This window comes from Varanus komodoensis, unplaced genomic scaffold, assembly GCF_004798865.1.
Source record: "Varanus komodoensis strain SLA01 unplaced genomic scaffold, ASM479886v1 scaffold29_1, whole genome shotgun sequence".
In the NCBI taxonomy this organism is placed as follows: Eukaryota; Metazoa; Chordata; class Lepidosauria; order Squamata; family Varanidae; genus Varanus; species Varanus komodoensis.
This window is the reverse complement of record NW_025335759.1, coordinates 313,796-329,245: the sequence shown is the minus strand read 5'-3', so window position 1 is coordinate 329,245 and position 15,450 is coordinate 313,796. Positions and strand designations below refer to the sequence as shown.

The 15,450-nt window shown below is 43.7% G+C and overlaps 1 protein-coding gene across 7 annotated transcripts; it reads right to left on the bottom strand.

The window, feature by feature from the left end:
- Nucleotides 1-1,419: 1,419 nt before the first annotated feature.
- Nucleotides 1,420-10,770, bottom strand: LOC123025966. Of its 7 annotated transcripts, none has more exons than XM_044435157.1 (7): nucleotides 10,697-10,770; nucleotides 9,885-10,082; nucleotides 8,726-8,879; nucleotides 7,266-7,382; nucleotides 5,591-5,647; nucleotides 4,692-4,861; nucleotides 1,420-2,040 (listed from the first exon to the last, which is right to left on the bottom strand). In XM_044435157.1, the coding sequence occupies exons 3-7, from the start codon at nucleotides 8,832-8,834 to the stop codon at nucleotides 1,891-1,893; spliced, it is 603 nt and encodes a 200-aa protein (XP_044291092.1). In that variant the 5' UTR covers nucleotides 8,835-8,879; nucleotides 9,885-10,082; nucleotides 10,697-10,770; the 3' UTR covers nucleotides 1,420-1,890. The 7 variants fall into 7 exon arrangements, 4 of the variants coding, with proteins under 4 accessions (XP_044291092.1, XP_044291093.1, XP_044291089.1 ...); XM_044435158.1 differs by having other exon boundaries at nucleotides 8,726-8,882; nucleotides 10,435-10,739; XM_044435154.1 differs by having other exon boundaries at nucleotides 10,435-10,739.
- Nucleotides 10,771-15,450: the final 4,680 nt, after the last annotated feature.

The window sequence follows — 15,450 nt, the reverse complement described above, 5'->3', positions numbered from 1 at the left end:
GAGACCCACCCAGGCCTCACGGGCCTCCAAGCAAGCCAACTTTGACAAGTTTTCCAACAAGGAAAGCTGGCCGGTCAGGGCTTCCAAGCAAGCCAAGTTGATATGCCTAAGGAGAGCCAGAAAAGTTGCCACTTGAAGGTCTGGGTTTTTGAGCAAGCCAAATCTGATGCTTCGGCTGTCAGCAGTGAGAGTTGCCTCCCTGAACTGGGGCAGGTCTGGTGAGGTCCACCCATGGGGCTGGGCTGCCCCATTCAAAGCAAATCTGACCCACTAGAGGATGTCCAGAAGTCACCCTCTGGGCTGGGGCAGCGCAGCCAAGGTTCATCCACATGCCAGGGCCTCTGAATGAGCCAAACTAGACACATCAGCTGCCAGATGTGAAACCTGATGCATATAATCCTCTGAATTCACAATCCAAAAGCATTGGATTATGCTACAACTCTGCAAGAATAATTACTCCTACATACACAAATGCCCTGAAAGACAGGTTCGTTTTAGACCAGCTTTCAGCCTGGGAGTCAGACTTCATAAAGAGTTTTCCCTCATTATTTCTACTTTTCTTTGTCATCATCAACTAACCAACCCCTGAACTGCAATGAACATCAATTCCAAAATTACCTTTGCTTTTCCATTCTTTCCATCCTTTTTGCTGGTCTTTATTAATCTTAATTTCTCCAAATTGAGGCAGTTTACTGTTCATACTGTGACAACTTATACGTGTCTACTCAGAAGTGCCTGCTTTAAATGAAGCTTTCTCCCAGGGAAATGTGTATAAGGGTTACCTCTTGAGGCATACGAGAACTTTTCTACACCTGCCAAAGTCCATGCAGTGTTGGCTGAAGCCACAATCCTGTGTGTGCACAGTGCAGACACAAAAATCCCAATGCCTACAAATCCCAATGTTCCCTGTCTTGCATAGAAGATGCAGGGAGATGAAGGACTTTTTTAAAGCTAAACATGCAAGGGATTGACTTAACTTCACTTTTAATATCCTTAATTTGCAAAACTCACCCTTCCGTCCATAAGAAAAAATATTTATTCCACTACATGGGGTGATGAGTTCACCAAGAAAAGGTGTGTATACTCTCACCAAACAACTGCTTCTTAATCAGCGTTAATAGGGTTACAATCCAGAAACTATTCTTCCTTTCAATTCCCCCTGACCTCATTTTTTACAATTACTTTCCACCAGTGTGTGTGTGTGTGTGTGTGTGTGTGTCCGTGTGTGTCCATTTGTCTGTTTGTGTGTACACCTGTAAGGCACAGGATAACATTTCACACATTTTATGAAATAGTGTGTACTCCATTGCAGTACATGTAATAATAAATGAGTCCCTTAGGTGCCACGAGGGTGTAGTGCCTTTGCAACAGCATAATACAGCTATACCTCTGCAAATAAAGACAGACAACAAGGTCAGCTTGTTTAGTTCCTTATTCAGAAAACGAATGACTGAAAATGTGTCCATTTATGAAAATATTATACAAAAATTTCTGAAAGCGAGATAATATTTACATACTGTACAAGTAGCATTTTCCTTACCTGTGCATTCATATATTGTTGCAAATTGTATCAAACATAATTCCAAAGATATTTAGTGTTTCTTTTTCTTCTTTTTCTTTCCCTTTCTTTCCTCCTTCTTGTTACTTTCATGGGTTCTCCCTTAGTTATGTATTATATTTGCTACATTTCGTTTCTTCAATTATTCAGACAGTTCTGAATTACCTAATTCCCCCTAAACCACTTTTAAGATATGCCTAAACAAACATTCTTCATTAGCAAAATCTTTCTCCACATTCATTCCAACTGTTCTGTGCAGTTCATGATAGCCATGTTATTTGACTGAGTTTAATAAAACAGCAGTGCTTGCTTCTTATGCAATAGGTATAGATTTAATCTTCTTGCTCTTGGCTTTGCAGTTTGAAATGGCAGCCCAGGACTGGTGGATCAGCAGCAGAAGATTGGGGTATTTCAGGATGAAGGCAAGAAGGTGGCTGAGGAGCAGCATTGCTTGGGGTTAAGTTCTGATAAACCACCAAAACCTGGAGACAGGAACAGTCCATGAGTCAGTTTTGCAATACATTTACTGGGCAGCTCAGAGTCTAAATTTATTGTGCTAGCTATGTTAGACATAACCTGAATTGTACAGGGCTGAAATGGTAGTCAGGGCTGGATCTTTTCTGAACTAATAAAATAAAATTCTGCACCAAGCACTGTGGATTTCTGTAGCTACTACAAAATGGCAAGAATTTGTGCAATGTCCCTCTGTTGTACAATGTTGTGCATTTTTTCACTTTTTTTCTTTGTCATGGGAAGAGGGGCACAGAGCACTTGGCTTCAGAAATTTCAAGTATTTATTTGTAAGTATAAGGACCAGAAACATGTTTTCCGCTGAACGCTTAATGGTACTTCCAGATCTAGCACTAAGAATCAGGAAACATTGTGCAGATACCAACATTAAAGCTCTCCAGCGAATAAGGCAAGGCCCATTGCACAATAAATACCTAGTCCAGAAAGCACCCATAGAGATTATAGCTAAAGAATTGGGGCTGCTTGTTAATACTCTTCATGACACTCCACCCAAGATTTGGTCCAAACAAGTTGATTTTCTACCACACCATTTCCTCCCCCTTTCCCTTTTCTCAGTCCTCAGATCAGGCAGCTATTTGATGAGGCTCGGGAAAAGGGCTTACAGCACAGGAAAGCCGCGGCTGTATCAACCAGAATGCTATGTGGACATTGGCTGCTGGTGACTGGGTGGCCATTTTGAGTGGATAGCTGCCAATCAGGTGATGACAACTGTGAGCAGTGGTTAGCTATACAGGGTAATAACTTCCTCGGCATGCATTGCCATAGGATTAGTCCAGGAACACAGCTTTAATCCCAAACTGAAACATAAAACCATTTCTTTGTAAACCACATTTCTTAATTGTTCTCTTTTTCTTTAGGTCTCTTTCCCTTAAAAGAAAAACTTCCTCATCAACATCACTGCCACCAGCACAAAATGGTAACGCTGCTTTTGATGCAGCCCATGACTGGTTTGGACACAACCCCAGTCTGGACTGGGATCACGCCATCCACATGAATACAATACAATAGTCTAACAGAGGTAAGGGGACCCATTTCTTATTCTTATTTCTTATTCTCCTGGGTTGATCTTTCACATCACCCAATATTATTATTATTATTATTATTATTATTATTATTATTATTATTATTATTATAACATTTCAATACAAGCAAGCCTATCAACAGCTCAGCTACTATTTCAAAAAAGAAAGATCTGATATGGGTCTTATTATCTGCATCTTAATATTTAAATTTATTTTTATGTCTTAAAGCTTAACTAATACTCTTAAGCAATTTAGGATAGCTAATAAGCAGTGTGATGATCTGAGACCAATAATAAGGATTTATTATAATTAGTTATAATATAATTGGTAAATTAATCAGTCTTAAAGAAATTTGAAGCTATACTGTTTTAATGTTTCAGTAATTGAGATCTTTTTTTATTTTTTTAGTGTTCAGTACATTTATTTGTTATTCTTCATTAATCTTCACAGACTCCAGTATGTTGATATTGGTAATTTTGATGGGATTTTTCTAAAGTCTTTCTATAGTCTTGGAAAAAACACATTGAATATGATGCATTTAATATTTGAGTAATACAATCCATTACTGAGGAAGTGGGAAAGCCATTAGAATATTCTGTTCTCTGATAGGATATTGCTAATCCGAAATGTGTGTGAAAAGACCTCTACACCTGTGAGCAGGTCAGTGGATTCAGTCTGCAGATATGGAAGCATAGCAACTCCCGAGGATAAATCCCATTTTGCTTGGCAAAAGGAGCACGCAGATGGAAAGATAAACACTGATTCATACGGATCAACACTTTGACAACAAATAGGACCTGCTCCTGAGTCTCTTTGTCTAAACCAGCTACTGAATTCCACTCCTGGTTCAAGGTTACCGTTTCAGAGTAGGCATTCTGGCACAGAGTCTTGCACCCAAAGGCAGCAGTGGACAGGGTAATGCAGGCCTCGAGGACAGTAAACAATAGAAGAACAATTTGTATTGCAAACTCAGTATTCTGTCAACAGAGATCCCAGCAAAAACAAAGAAATTACTCTCCAGTGCAACACCCACACACCCACACACAGAACATTCACTGGGAACAGAGGGAAAGCATGCAAGACTGCCAGCAATTCATGAGACCTCTACTGTTTTAAGTGCATAGTTCGTTTTTTAATTAGGTCTAGTTTTTAATTAAAACGATTTGGATGTTAAACCCTTTTCTATTTTTGTATATTGGGATTTTAGCTGTTTGAATTTGCAGAGTGGAATTTTATACTCTGATTTATTGTATTTGCATTTTTCTTGTATCTTTTGTATTTGAATAATTGTTGCCAACCAGCCAGAGAGCTTTGGCTATTCAGCTATATAGAAATCCATTAAATAATTGAATGAATTAATAAATAAGAAGGAAGCACATAGAACTTCAGCAGTCCCAAAGCAAATTTATCAGCACTGTATCCTATCCTTCTTATTCACATTCCTTAGAACTCCTTTAGTTATATCAACCTATATAAAGAATGATGCTGGTGACACCATGAAGAATATTCTCCCATTAGCGACAGGACCCACTGGAAGATAAGATGCCCCTTTTCTTCTTGTCTTACTGAGGTACACTTACCACTGGGACAATTGTAGTACAGTAACAATTCTGAACTAAGTGTGAATCGAGACTCTTGCAATCATGCAGGAAAAATGATTCTTGGTTGGGGGTTCTCATAAAAGCCATCTGGATCGGTAATGCAAGAATAGCTGCCACGGCACTCACTACATTCGTTCCCAGCCTTTTACCTAGTGGTGACAAAGAGCTGTTTTAATATGGGATGTTGACTCCATTGAGCCCCAGCTGCTCTCTCAACAATAATAAAACCGAGGCCTGGTATCTCTCCTGCTACTTGGATCTTCTGGAAAGAGTCTGAAGAAGCATTCTGCAGTGACCTCTCTTGATGAAGAAAAGTTTCTGAACTCTGAACCTGGAATAAGAAAGTGGGACATATCCAGAGTGGCATGAGCCTTTAGTTCCACTTGTAGTAGATTGTCTGGCAATCACTGAGCCCTGATGGGGAATAGAATGCCTGGAATTTCACTGGATCAGCCTTCACCATCCCTGGGAACTCTCCTACACTATCAGATACTGACCAGCAGTCTCTAGCGAGCTCCTATTTGCATATGTGCATATTGGTCCCAAACTGGCTTATCTGACTGACCAGATCAAGAAAAAAATCTTGGCAGATGTTTGTACTTCTGGTCTCATGGAACCGAAGAACTCACATAAACAGGTGACTCTTACAGAGATTCACTACCTGGCGCTATCTCTCTGTCTTACCCACACTAGTCCAACACGTCTTCTGGCTTAATTCCACCTGTCGGACCTCACAAGGAGATCCATACAGCTGGCTCAACCAGAACAGTTTCAAACCAGGAAAGAGTCTTAAATGACAAGCAACAAACACCATGACTTCTAGGCTCTATCTTATTTTTTCTTATGACATCCCAACATTCCTTAAATAAGTTTGTTACCAGTGACATCTTGAGCTTCCTGGCAGCTGCCACAGAGAGAGAGCCTGAAATAATGGACTATAAGAGATGAGAAAAAGAGGTCAGAGGCGATGAACACAATTCAGAAGGACTATTCCCCCTGCCACCCACTGCTCTGGTTTTGTGCCCTCAGTCATAAAAAGGCACCTGTTATACTGACCGTTGGCAAGCAAAGGCACAAAGGCGAGCAAACAGATCCATATGAATCCAATGACAGATTCAAAGCTCCAGAACTACAGAATTGCTATCCAGTGGAGTGCAGAAGCAACGCCCCGCCTTCCCTATGCAGATGAGCATCTAGATGCTCCTGTGAACCCCCAGGGGCCCCTTGGCCAGTGGCATAGTGGAGTCAGGGTTATTAGCCAGGGACACTGACCTCCTGCCCCACCTGCAATGTTCACAGTAGTCCAGGGGAAGGGTTGAATGTTCCCAGTGCCGATATGCTGTTCGTTTGATAATGTAATTACCTGGGGGAAGCTTAATGGGTCCATTAAGACCAAATGCCTTTACAAATGACCTGCTGCTAGGAGATGAAGACGCATGGAATGGGTGTGTTGCTATGACTCAGCACAGCTCCCTGCCATTGCTTTCTCCCTCTCAGAATGTGTCCAGGGGGACTGTTGCAGTGAGCACCTGCTCTGCAGAATTTCCCATGACACCACTATTTGGGGCATCACTGCTTTTCATTCTAGGTTTGCTGAATTACCATTATTGATTCTATCCTTCCAGCAAAGAGCTCATTAACAGGACAGAAATCATCCTTTCTCCCTTTCACCAAATACTCAAAACAGGCTGCCAGATGTGTTGGACACCAGCTCACTTCAGCCCTGGCCAGGGGCTGTAGTCTGTAGGGTTTCAGGGGCACCAGGTTGGAGAAAGTCAAGCTAGACACAGAAATACGATTAGAGTCAAATCAGCCAGTGAGATTCCAGGTCAGAGGGCCTTAGAGACTGGGTCTTCTCAGTTCTTTGAGCACAACACCTCCCTCATTTGGTTCTTTTCCTATGCTCAAGATAGAGAATTGTCTAACACTTCCAGTTCGTCTATAGCTGAGTCCCCCATCTTCCATTCCTTGCATTCTGCAATTGCTAAATGACAACTATCCATTCTGGACCCAAGTCAGGGTAGCAGATGCACTCAAAGGCATGGAGATGGGATGGAAAATGGCATCAGCTTTTGTTATTAATTCTGCTTCTGAAATCCAGAAAGGAGATCAAGGGTACATGCAGATCAATAAAGCCCATCTCATTATTATTGGAATACATTTGCGGCTTCAATTTTTTCTTCAGGCATTCTTTCCTTGAGTTTGAGTGCATCCTCATGTCTAAAAGGACTAGAAACTTTCTCTTTCAAACAAAGTTATGGCTGAAAGTGCCACAAACTCTCTCCCCATAGCCAAATTCCATGTCTTCACACTGCAGATGCAAATTTATGAATGGGACTCAGCCCTGACTATGTGACAAGGCTGGTGTTGCCTTTTAATCTTTGAAGCCTGTTCTTCATCTCTCAGATTGTTCACTGGTTCTGTAGCTGGTGGCAGCCCCTCAGCAAAAACGGGACTGACGGGACTCTCTGAAGCATGGCAGTAGCTAAGCAATCCTTATTTTAACATGCAGTCCGTAACGCTGCAGTTCACTCACACAGTTAGGTAGATTACCAGGTTCCCAGTGCAAACTGATGCCAGGGAGGTCAGGAAGAACTGGCTGAGATACTCCACCATGAACAATACCAGCCCAAAAGCCAATGATGATAGTCCTATGAAGATCTGTGTGATCTGCAATGACAGCATCGAAGACAAGGTTAGTGTCACCTTACCTTGCCTTTCTGGATTAATGGAGGGACACTTTACATATGATGCTTGTCTGGAGATGGAGGGGGGCTCAGCTTTTTTGGCTCCACTGGTCTCAGAAGGCCGGGGGACTGCTGGGGGCACATATGCTCCATGGAAAGATGGAAGCAGATGGAAGCAGGCCCCATGAGTGTTGATGCCTTGATCATCTTCTGGGAAATGACTTCAGAGAGTTGATTCTTGGAGTTTCCTCCAGGAAGCAGAATCTCAAAAGCCAGTTCCATGACTCCAAGATCTAGAGGGACCTTGTCTGCAGCAGGATGCCACCTGCCCTTCAGCGGGAGTGGACACTGGAGATCACTTCACATGACTACTCAGCTCTTAATCTGTCCTTAGTCTGCATTCTTGCTTTGTAAATTTAAAAGGCATTAATAGCCAAGAGGATTCTATGGGAGAGGAACAAAAGAAAAATACTAGATCATGGGAGACTGATCTCAACCCACCCTTCTATCTCCAAGGCTATACATTATAGGGGGATAGCTTATATGGGACAAACTGCCTTTCAGGGAACTTTCTCTGCCACAATTGATGATCTTATCAAGGAAGCCCATCCTTCACCAGAATATACTCTGGCAGGTCTGCAGGATCACCAAGGAGAAACCACATGATTTGCCTAATTGCTCTTGCAATATGCAGGCTTCCGTGCCATGACAGCACAGTGAACAGCATGGCAGAGGTGCCTTCCCAACCGCCCATGGCTTGGAAGTCAGGTTCTTGGGTGGTTTGGAAGCCAATCTCTGTGCACCATGAGAGTATTAGGTGAATTGCTTGACATGCGACAGCAACTTGGGGATGGAGAAAAGAACCCACCATGGATTCTGCTGTCTAGAGATTGTAGGAACCTGCACTCTGGGTTGGATCCAACTCAGCCATTCCCCACCATGAAGCTCACAGTGAATGGGGTCCATCACTCACTCTCAGCTTAACCTACTCAGAGGGTTGCTATTGTGAGGATAAAAAGGAGCCATGGAAGCTGCTTTGGGTTCCTCACAATGCAATGCAACAACAATAATAATGTGATGATACCCATTGAAATCAATGATACTTGAGTTAATCATGCCTAACTGGAGTCTCATTGATTTCAGTGGATACCTTAAAGGAAAACTGCATCTGGATCTAGCTTTCTGAAAGCCACCAGGGCTCTAGATTATGCAAAGAAATTCCAAAAGGGGGTTAGATAGTCTTTAGTTGTCCATATTATCACCCACACAATATTGAAACAGCATTCTCAGGTGTTCTCTTACTCACCACCAGGGCCAGTGGCTCACCCAAATAAAACTTCTTTAGTGACTTTGGCACAGGATTCATCTGAGGAGATGAGAATGGTTGGGGCATAATTGGGATTGATGTAACCTCTCCAAAGCTCCCCGGATCCATGGTGATTTGGGGGATCAGCCCTTGCAGAATCACAAAACAGCAGTGCTGCTGGGCAGAAGAAATCAAAGAGGAAAGTAAGCAAGGAACTTAACAGAGGAAGAAACAACAGGGAACTGTTGTCACTTTTTAGAAGTGTTTAGCTCCTGGAAATGTTTAGCTCCCAGGTCAAGGAGTGTGGAGGGAGAACAGTTCAATATTTCTCCTTCAGACACTGTATTCATGTAAAACAGCTGCAAAACTTCAACACATGCCAGTTTTCTAGCACACCTGCTGAATTTTCACCTTGCTGTGGAAGTTTTACAGGCAATGGTGGGTAGGTGGAGGGAGAAAACCTAAAGGAAGATGGAAAACTCCCACTGGGTTAGTTGCTCCCTGAGACTATGGGTGCTTCTAGAGTAGAAGTTCCTAGAACTTCTAGTCAAAAAAATGTGCACGCTATTCCACCTTTGCTTCCGAAACAGATGTTCTTTGTAAGACAGGAGGCTGAAGAGAAGGGAAAAGGGGAAGGCTATGAATAGTGGATCTTGACAACAGGATTCTGCCTGGTGAATTGATATGAGTGTCCAATAATAGCTTTATCTGAAAGAGTGCTTTAGCACTGAATGGGGAAAGTTGCACTTCACAGCCTTCTCCTTTCAAGGCAATTCTTGAAAAGGCACAGGGGCATGTCTTTGGCTTTAGCAACTTAAGCCAGGATGACTTGTTGCTTTATGTACCATCAAGTTATCTCTGACATATGTCCTATCCATGACAGCCCTGCTCAGTTATTGTAAATTTGTGGTCAGGGCCTCCTTTACGGAGTCAACCCATCTCATCTGGTCTTCCTTTTCTTCTTCTGCCTTTGAGTTTCCAGAGCCTTATTGTCTTGTCCACAGAGTCTGACTTTCTCATGATGTGTCCGAGTTACGATGGGCTCAGTTTTGTCATGTTTACTTCTATGGAAAGCTCTGGCCGGATTTGATCCAGGACTCACTTGCTGGCCTTCCTGTCTGTCCAGGGTTAGCACTACACCGCAGAAGGGAATGGTAAAGCACTTCTGATTCTTCTTACCTTGAAACTCTTATGATGAAACAAAGATGACTTGGTTGTATTTTATTTTCTCTGCATTAAGGAATCATAGAATAGTAGAGACGGAAGGGCCTAGAGGGCCGTTGGGTCCAGCCCCCTGCTCAGTGCAGGACTCCCAGTTAAACCATCCCTCTCAGATGGGAGAAGAGGTTTCCTGCAGCCTCGAGTCCTTCTAGGGTTCTGGGAAAGAGTAAAGGGATAGGAAGGGAAGCAGTAAGAAGAAGCCCAGAAGCCATGGCAGGGAAGGATGTGGAGCACTGCCCCCTTGCATGTTGAGCTGCTCCCGAGAGGGCTCCAGCTGCTGCTGCTCCCCGCCTGTGCCGAGAATTGCAGCCTGATCTGCAGCAACGGAAAGAAATCGCGACCGCGCCGTTCCCCGGAGGATGCTCCGCTTTCTCCTTCAAGCGGATCAAGATACTGTTGAAGGCCTACGAGCTGGCAGCCAGCTCCCTGTTTGTCCCGGAAGCAGCGAGGTTTGGACCGAAGGTGGGGGGGGGGGGCGGGGGTTCTCCCGGGAGGAGAGTAGGCGAACCTCTGCCGTTATCCCGGGACCAGCCTGCGGGGAGCAGCGGCGCAGGACTCTGCTTTCCGCGCTTCTCTCCAGCGGGTCGTAATTGCCCCTTCCGGAAGACCAGGGCGCAGTGGAAGGCTTGCTTGGAGGCTGCAGCCGCGCTGGGGAGCCTGCCTTTCCCCAGGCGAGGTCCCGCAGCGTGGGGGTGGCGGAGAAGGGGACCTGGACCAGCCAGTGCAAGCCCCTTGAACACGCCCCCGGGCGCTCCTCGTCTCCCACCCACCTTCTAAGGGCTCTCGCGATGGAGCTGCGCGGTGCAAAGAGCGGCGGAGGCGCGGGGCCGCCCAGCTGGGCTGCGAAGGCTGCGAAAGTGGGGCCGGGAGAGGGGCCGGACCCACTCCCCCCGCCGCACACGCTCCTCCCCGCCGCGCAGCCCCTCGGAAGCACCGATCGTCTCGTTGCACGGTCCCTCCTCCTGCTCCTTCGCTCTTCCCCGCTTGCCTCGCTCGCTGTCCGTGCTGGCTCGAAGCCCCCGCTTTAAAGCCTTGATGAAATCCAGTTCCGCACTGCTAGTTCTGCACGTACTTCTCAAATGACACTGCCGGTTTGACCACGGCCCGATTTCCCCTTAGAAAGAGGGCTGCTCTTGGACTCTTTCTCCGGGCCCCAGAGGGACAGGAAAAATGCAAAAGTGCCCCCCCCCCCCCATGGAGCAACTTGAAAAGGATTCGGGTGCCCTCCACCCCACGCACGCTTCTTCCGTGGTCATGGCGACCCTCGACCTCCCCCTTCGGTTCCCCCGCTGCTCCTTTACATTATTCTGCCGTTATCTGGTGCCATTTAGTTTGCTGTCTTTAAAATGTACGCATGTATTTGCCTAGGAAGGGAACAGGCGAAAGGCCGAAAGTAATCTTACCGATCCATCCTGACCGCATACCTGCGGTACTTTCCATGCACGCCTCAAAAATTCCTGTCAACTATCAGGGCTAGAAACTTTAAATAAAAGTGGAAGAATCCTTGTTAATTATTATTTTAATTTCTGATTTCATTTAGGCTGCAATCTTGGGCAGTAATCATGTACCCGCAGTCCTTGGGGAATTGCTGTGCAAACTTTATTTTCCAATGGATTCTAAGTAGGATTTAAGTGTGTGTGTCCACGTGGAGGGGGAGGTGTTGGTAACAGAATTAATGCAGTAAGAAGGGGTGCACCCTAAAATTGAGATGCAGCAATTCATAGGAAAGGGAGATACGAGTATTTCAAATGTTTAAATTGTATTTTGGTGCAAGTTGTTTGCCATTTTGCCAAAGTGGGGATCCAGAAATAAGTCATACCTACTAAGGCATTGTGCAAGTGCTTCTGTGGAAGAAATCAAAGTTACAGACAAGAGAGTGCGATTACTGCAAACATATTGAAGAAAGAATGAGAGTTTTTTCTCTCCAGACGTAATCATAGCTTAGCATGCACCCACTGAAATCAGCAGAATTTTGCCATCGCCATGTTTTGGAGTGTGTGTGTGTCTATTAAATTATTTTTTCCCTCTGCTTTGGCTCTATTTAACTTGTTAACTTACTCGTGGATTTTATTATTGGTCTTCTGTATTTGTGAGTGTTATATTATGCTTTGTATCATTTTATGTTGTTCTGGATTTTAACATTATGTCAGCCACCCGGAGAGCCTATGGCTAGTGTGGTGTGATAGAAATCAATCAAATAAATAAATAAATCGGCATGCTCTGCATGCATCCTGAAAGGAGGTGCTCTTGTGATTTAGGGAATGTGGGACCCCCTGGACTTCCAGTTTGTTTCTCGTCTGGCCTTCAGAAATCCATCAAGCCAATTTTTCTCCAGCCACCATGTTCTGGAAATGTACACGAAACAGTTGCACGCTTGAGATCTGAGAACTGCATATCTGTAGCACTATTAGTTCAATTTGCATCTTTTGTGCAAATGAATGCTGTGACTTCAAAGTTGCGTAAATGGCTTTGCACTGTTTTAAATATGTCGCTGTATTTGCAAGTTCTTTATCTATCCCTCAGTGCGCATATTTCCTTGGTAATATCCTCGTCAGTTTAATCCTCCCAGGTGTCCTTGTTAGCTACGAGTAGCTCTATTGCCTAGAACCTGTCTCTGTCAATTTCATCTAGGCCCCCTGGCAGTCTGGCACCACCACTTGCAGCAGACAATTTTTAAAATTACTGCTATTTTTCAGCAAAGGATTTGTGCTAAGGGAGTCATGTTAGCCTCTTTCTTCCCACTCTCATACTTCCCACCAATAGTATGTGTGACTTTTTCTTTTAAAAAGGTCAGGATATACAAAGTATAGAGCCCAAAATTTATGCAAATTTCTTACCTTTTATTTTTTAAATGCATTCATGTAGAACATTAGTGTGAAGAATCCTAAACACACAATAAATGCCTCATGTTGAGAAACCCCATGGCTGGGTTCAGACAATACAATAAGCCATGGTGTTTTGTTTTGTTTTACCGTTGTTGGTCTGTTGTGCTGTCTGAGCCCAATCATGGTATTTCACCATGGTACATTTAATCTTTAGGCACCCTGATCCGTTCTATGGTTTCTCTGTTTCATTTTGGCTTGCCATGTTGTCCGAAGCCAGGATCAACTTGGTATGCAACTACTACAGAGCCCTCTGGAAAGAGTGGCAACTGTAGAAGCCGCTCCAGCCATCCAGTCTCTATGTGTGGACCAATGAGGAAGAGGCAGGGGGGATAGGCAGGCAGTGATGCACCTTGGGATTGAAATTCAGGCACAATAGCTGATGGGATCTATGCCAACAATGGCAGGACTGATCAGCAATTGTCATGTCATGTTGTGTGAACATAGCTAATGTCTAGGAGCCATAGGCTTGCTCCCTCCACCAGTCTGACCCAAGAAGTGGGAGAACAAAGGCATTTGATCAGTGAACAACAACCAAAGGAGTAATAATCTGTCTAAAACTAAACAGCAATGGGGCCAGTTTGCCCTCTTTTGCAAAAGAATGCCTCAGGTTTAGGTGTCCCGTAGAAAAGAACCCATCTTATATTCCTATCAATTTATTTATTCCTATTTAGCCGCTCTTGGTGGTGGGACATTGCAAACTTAAGGAATGAGTTAGTTTTTTGACCATCCTGACATCAGACTCTTTAAGCTCGTACTGCTTGATAGAATCAATACTTTGAACTGGGCCTGGAAACAAACTGGAAGCCAGTGCAGCATGTATAAGACTGGTGCAATATGGTTAACACAGCAAAAAGTATGTTATTGATTCATGGATACATTTTACATTTTCTTTTGTTTCTTGTTTCTGTTTAATGAAAATCACAATAAAAGCTAAAGGGGAAAAAGAAAAGAATGGTATTTGTGCCACATTTCTCATCAGATGCTGGGCACAGATCATTGTGGCCAGATAGCTTGTGGCAATCATCTTTAGAAACAGGTGAAATTCTTTCACATGACCAAATCCCTTGAGAAGAAGTTTCTACCCAGCAGTTTCTACCCAGAACCATCTCTGCTGCTCCAACTTCCCCTTTCTCAGCCCCTCTGTTTGGGGAAGACTTTTGCACTTATCAGCTTGCTGCTTGCCCACATGGCCATGGGCATCTCTATGGAGTGCCCTCTGGTCTGGGAGTGGTCTCCCTTCGAGGTCACTGCTCTCACTCTAGCAAAGCAGTGCCCAGATACTCACTGGGTCCAGCTCCTCATTCTCATGAGATGCTCTGATCAGGTAAAGCAGCTGAATGGTAACCCTATTCAGACTGTGTATAGACCCACCTACAAAAAAAATCAAAAAGTTTGCCCAAACTGAGCAGATTGAGATAAAAGCCACAACCAGCTCCCAAAGCTGGATCAAGAAGAATGTGGATTTTGTTCATTTCCCAGAATCCAGCCTTAGCTCTATTTGAGGTCAAAGTTTCCCAGCTGGGCATCACGGCTGCTGGCACATTGACCTGCACAGGCCCATTTATTTGACCTGGGAGTTGCAGAACACCCTTGCATCCTTAGTTCCGCTTGGAGATCCCCCCTTGCTTAATTCCCTCATTACACAACATTTATTTTGCAAAAATGTGATTTTAATCATGGTGCAATGAGGAATGCAAAACACCAAAGCCTCACTCTCCACCACAGAAAAATAGTTTTGAAATATCCTGCTGGTCTACTGAGTATGTCTTTCATCATGCACAATCGAACATTTCTGTTCCTCACCAGCTCATGCTCATTCTATTTTAAAAACTGCTTATCACCAATTTAACTAGAAACGATGAAGCTAACCAGCTTTTAGTTACCTAGATCTTCTTCCTCCACACACTTTTAATTATGTTACACACACCACGTTCCAGTCCTTTGATATGAAGTCATGTTATACATTTGTGTTATAAGACCAGCAATTTCAGATTTCTTTCTTTCTTAATTAATTCATTTATATACCACCCAATAAGGGAGACTTTCTGGGCAGTTAACAAAAGTGAAAATTAAACAAAAGAGGAAATGACACATGCACAACAATTAAAACTAAAAGAACAAAACCATAATTGCAATTGCCATTATTCAGCACAGAAGCACAGCAGTCCTTTAGGGGTAGTGCAACCACACCCAGAACAGGTTGAATTTCACCCAAATACACAGAATTTCACCCAAATAACAGCACCTTTGTCTTCAGACAAGACTGGATGAGGACCAACAAACTGAGGCTTACTCCAGAAAGGTCTCAGTTTGCCGGTCCTCATCCAGTCCATTACCATGCTCAGACACTGATTCAGAGTATTTGTTTATTTATTGCATTTATGTACCACCCCAACAGCCCAGAGGGCTCTCTGGGTGGTTTACAAACATTAAAACCCCACCAATCCTAAACAAGTAAATAAAATGGCTACACCACGACTGAGTATAAAATAACATGGTTACAATGAATTAAATAAATAAATATTCCACTAAAATTAATTAACTTTAAAATATTGGTCAAATAAAAACTGTCTCACCTGGGATTGAAGAAAAGGTGAGGTAGAGCTGGATGCCATCTGCATATTGGTGACACCTCCACC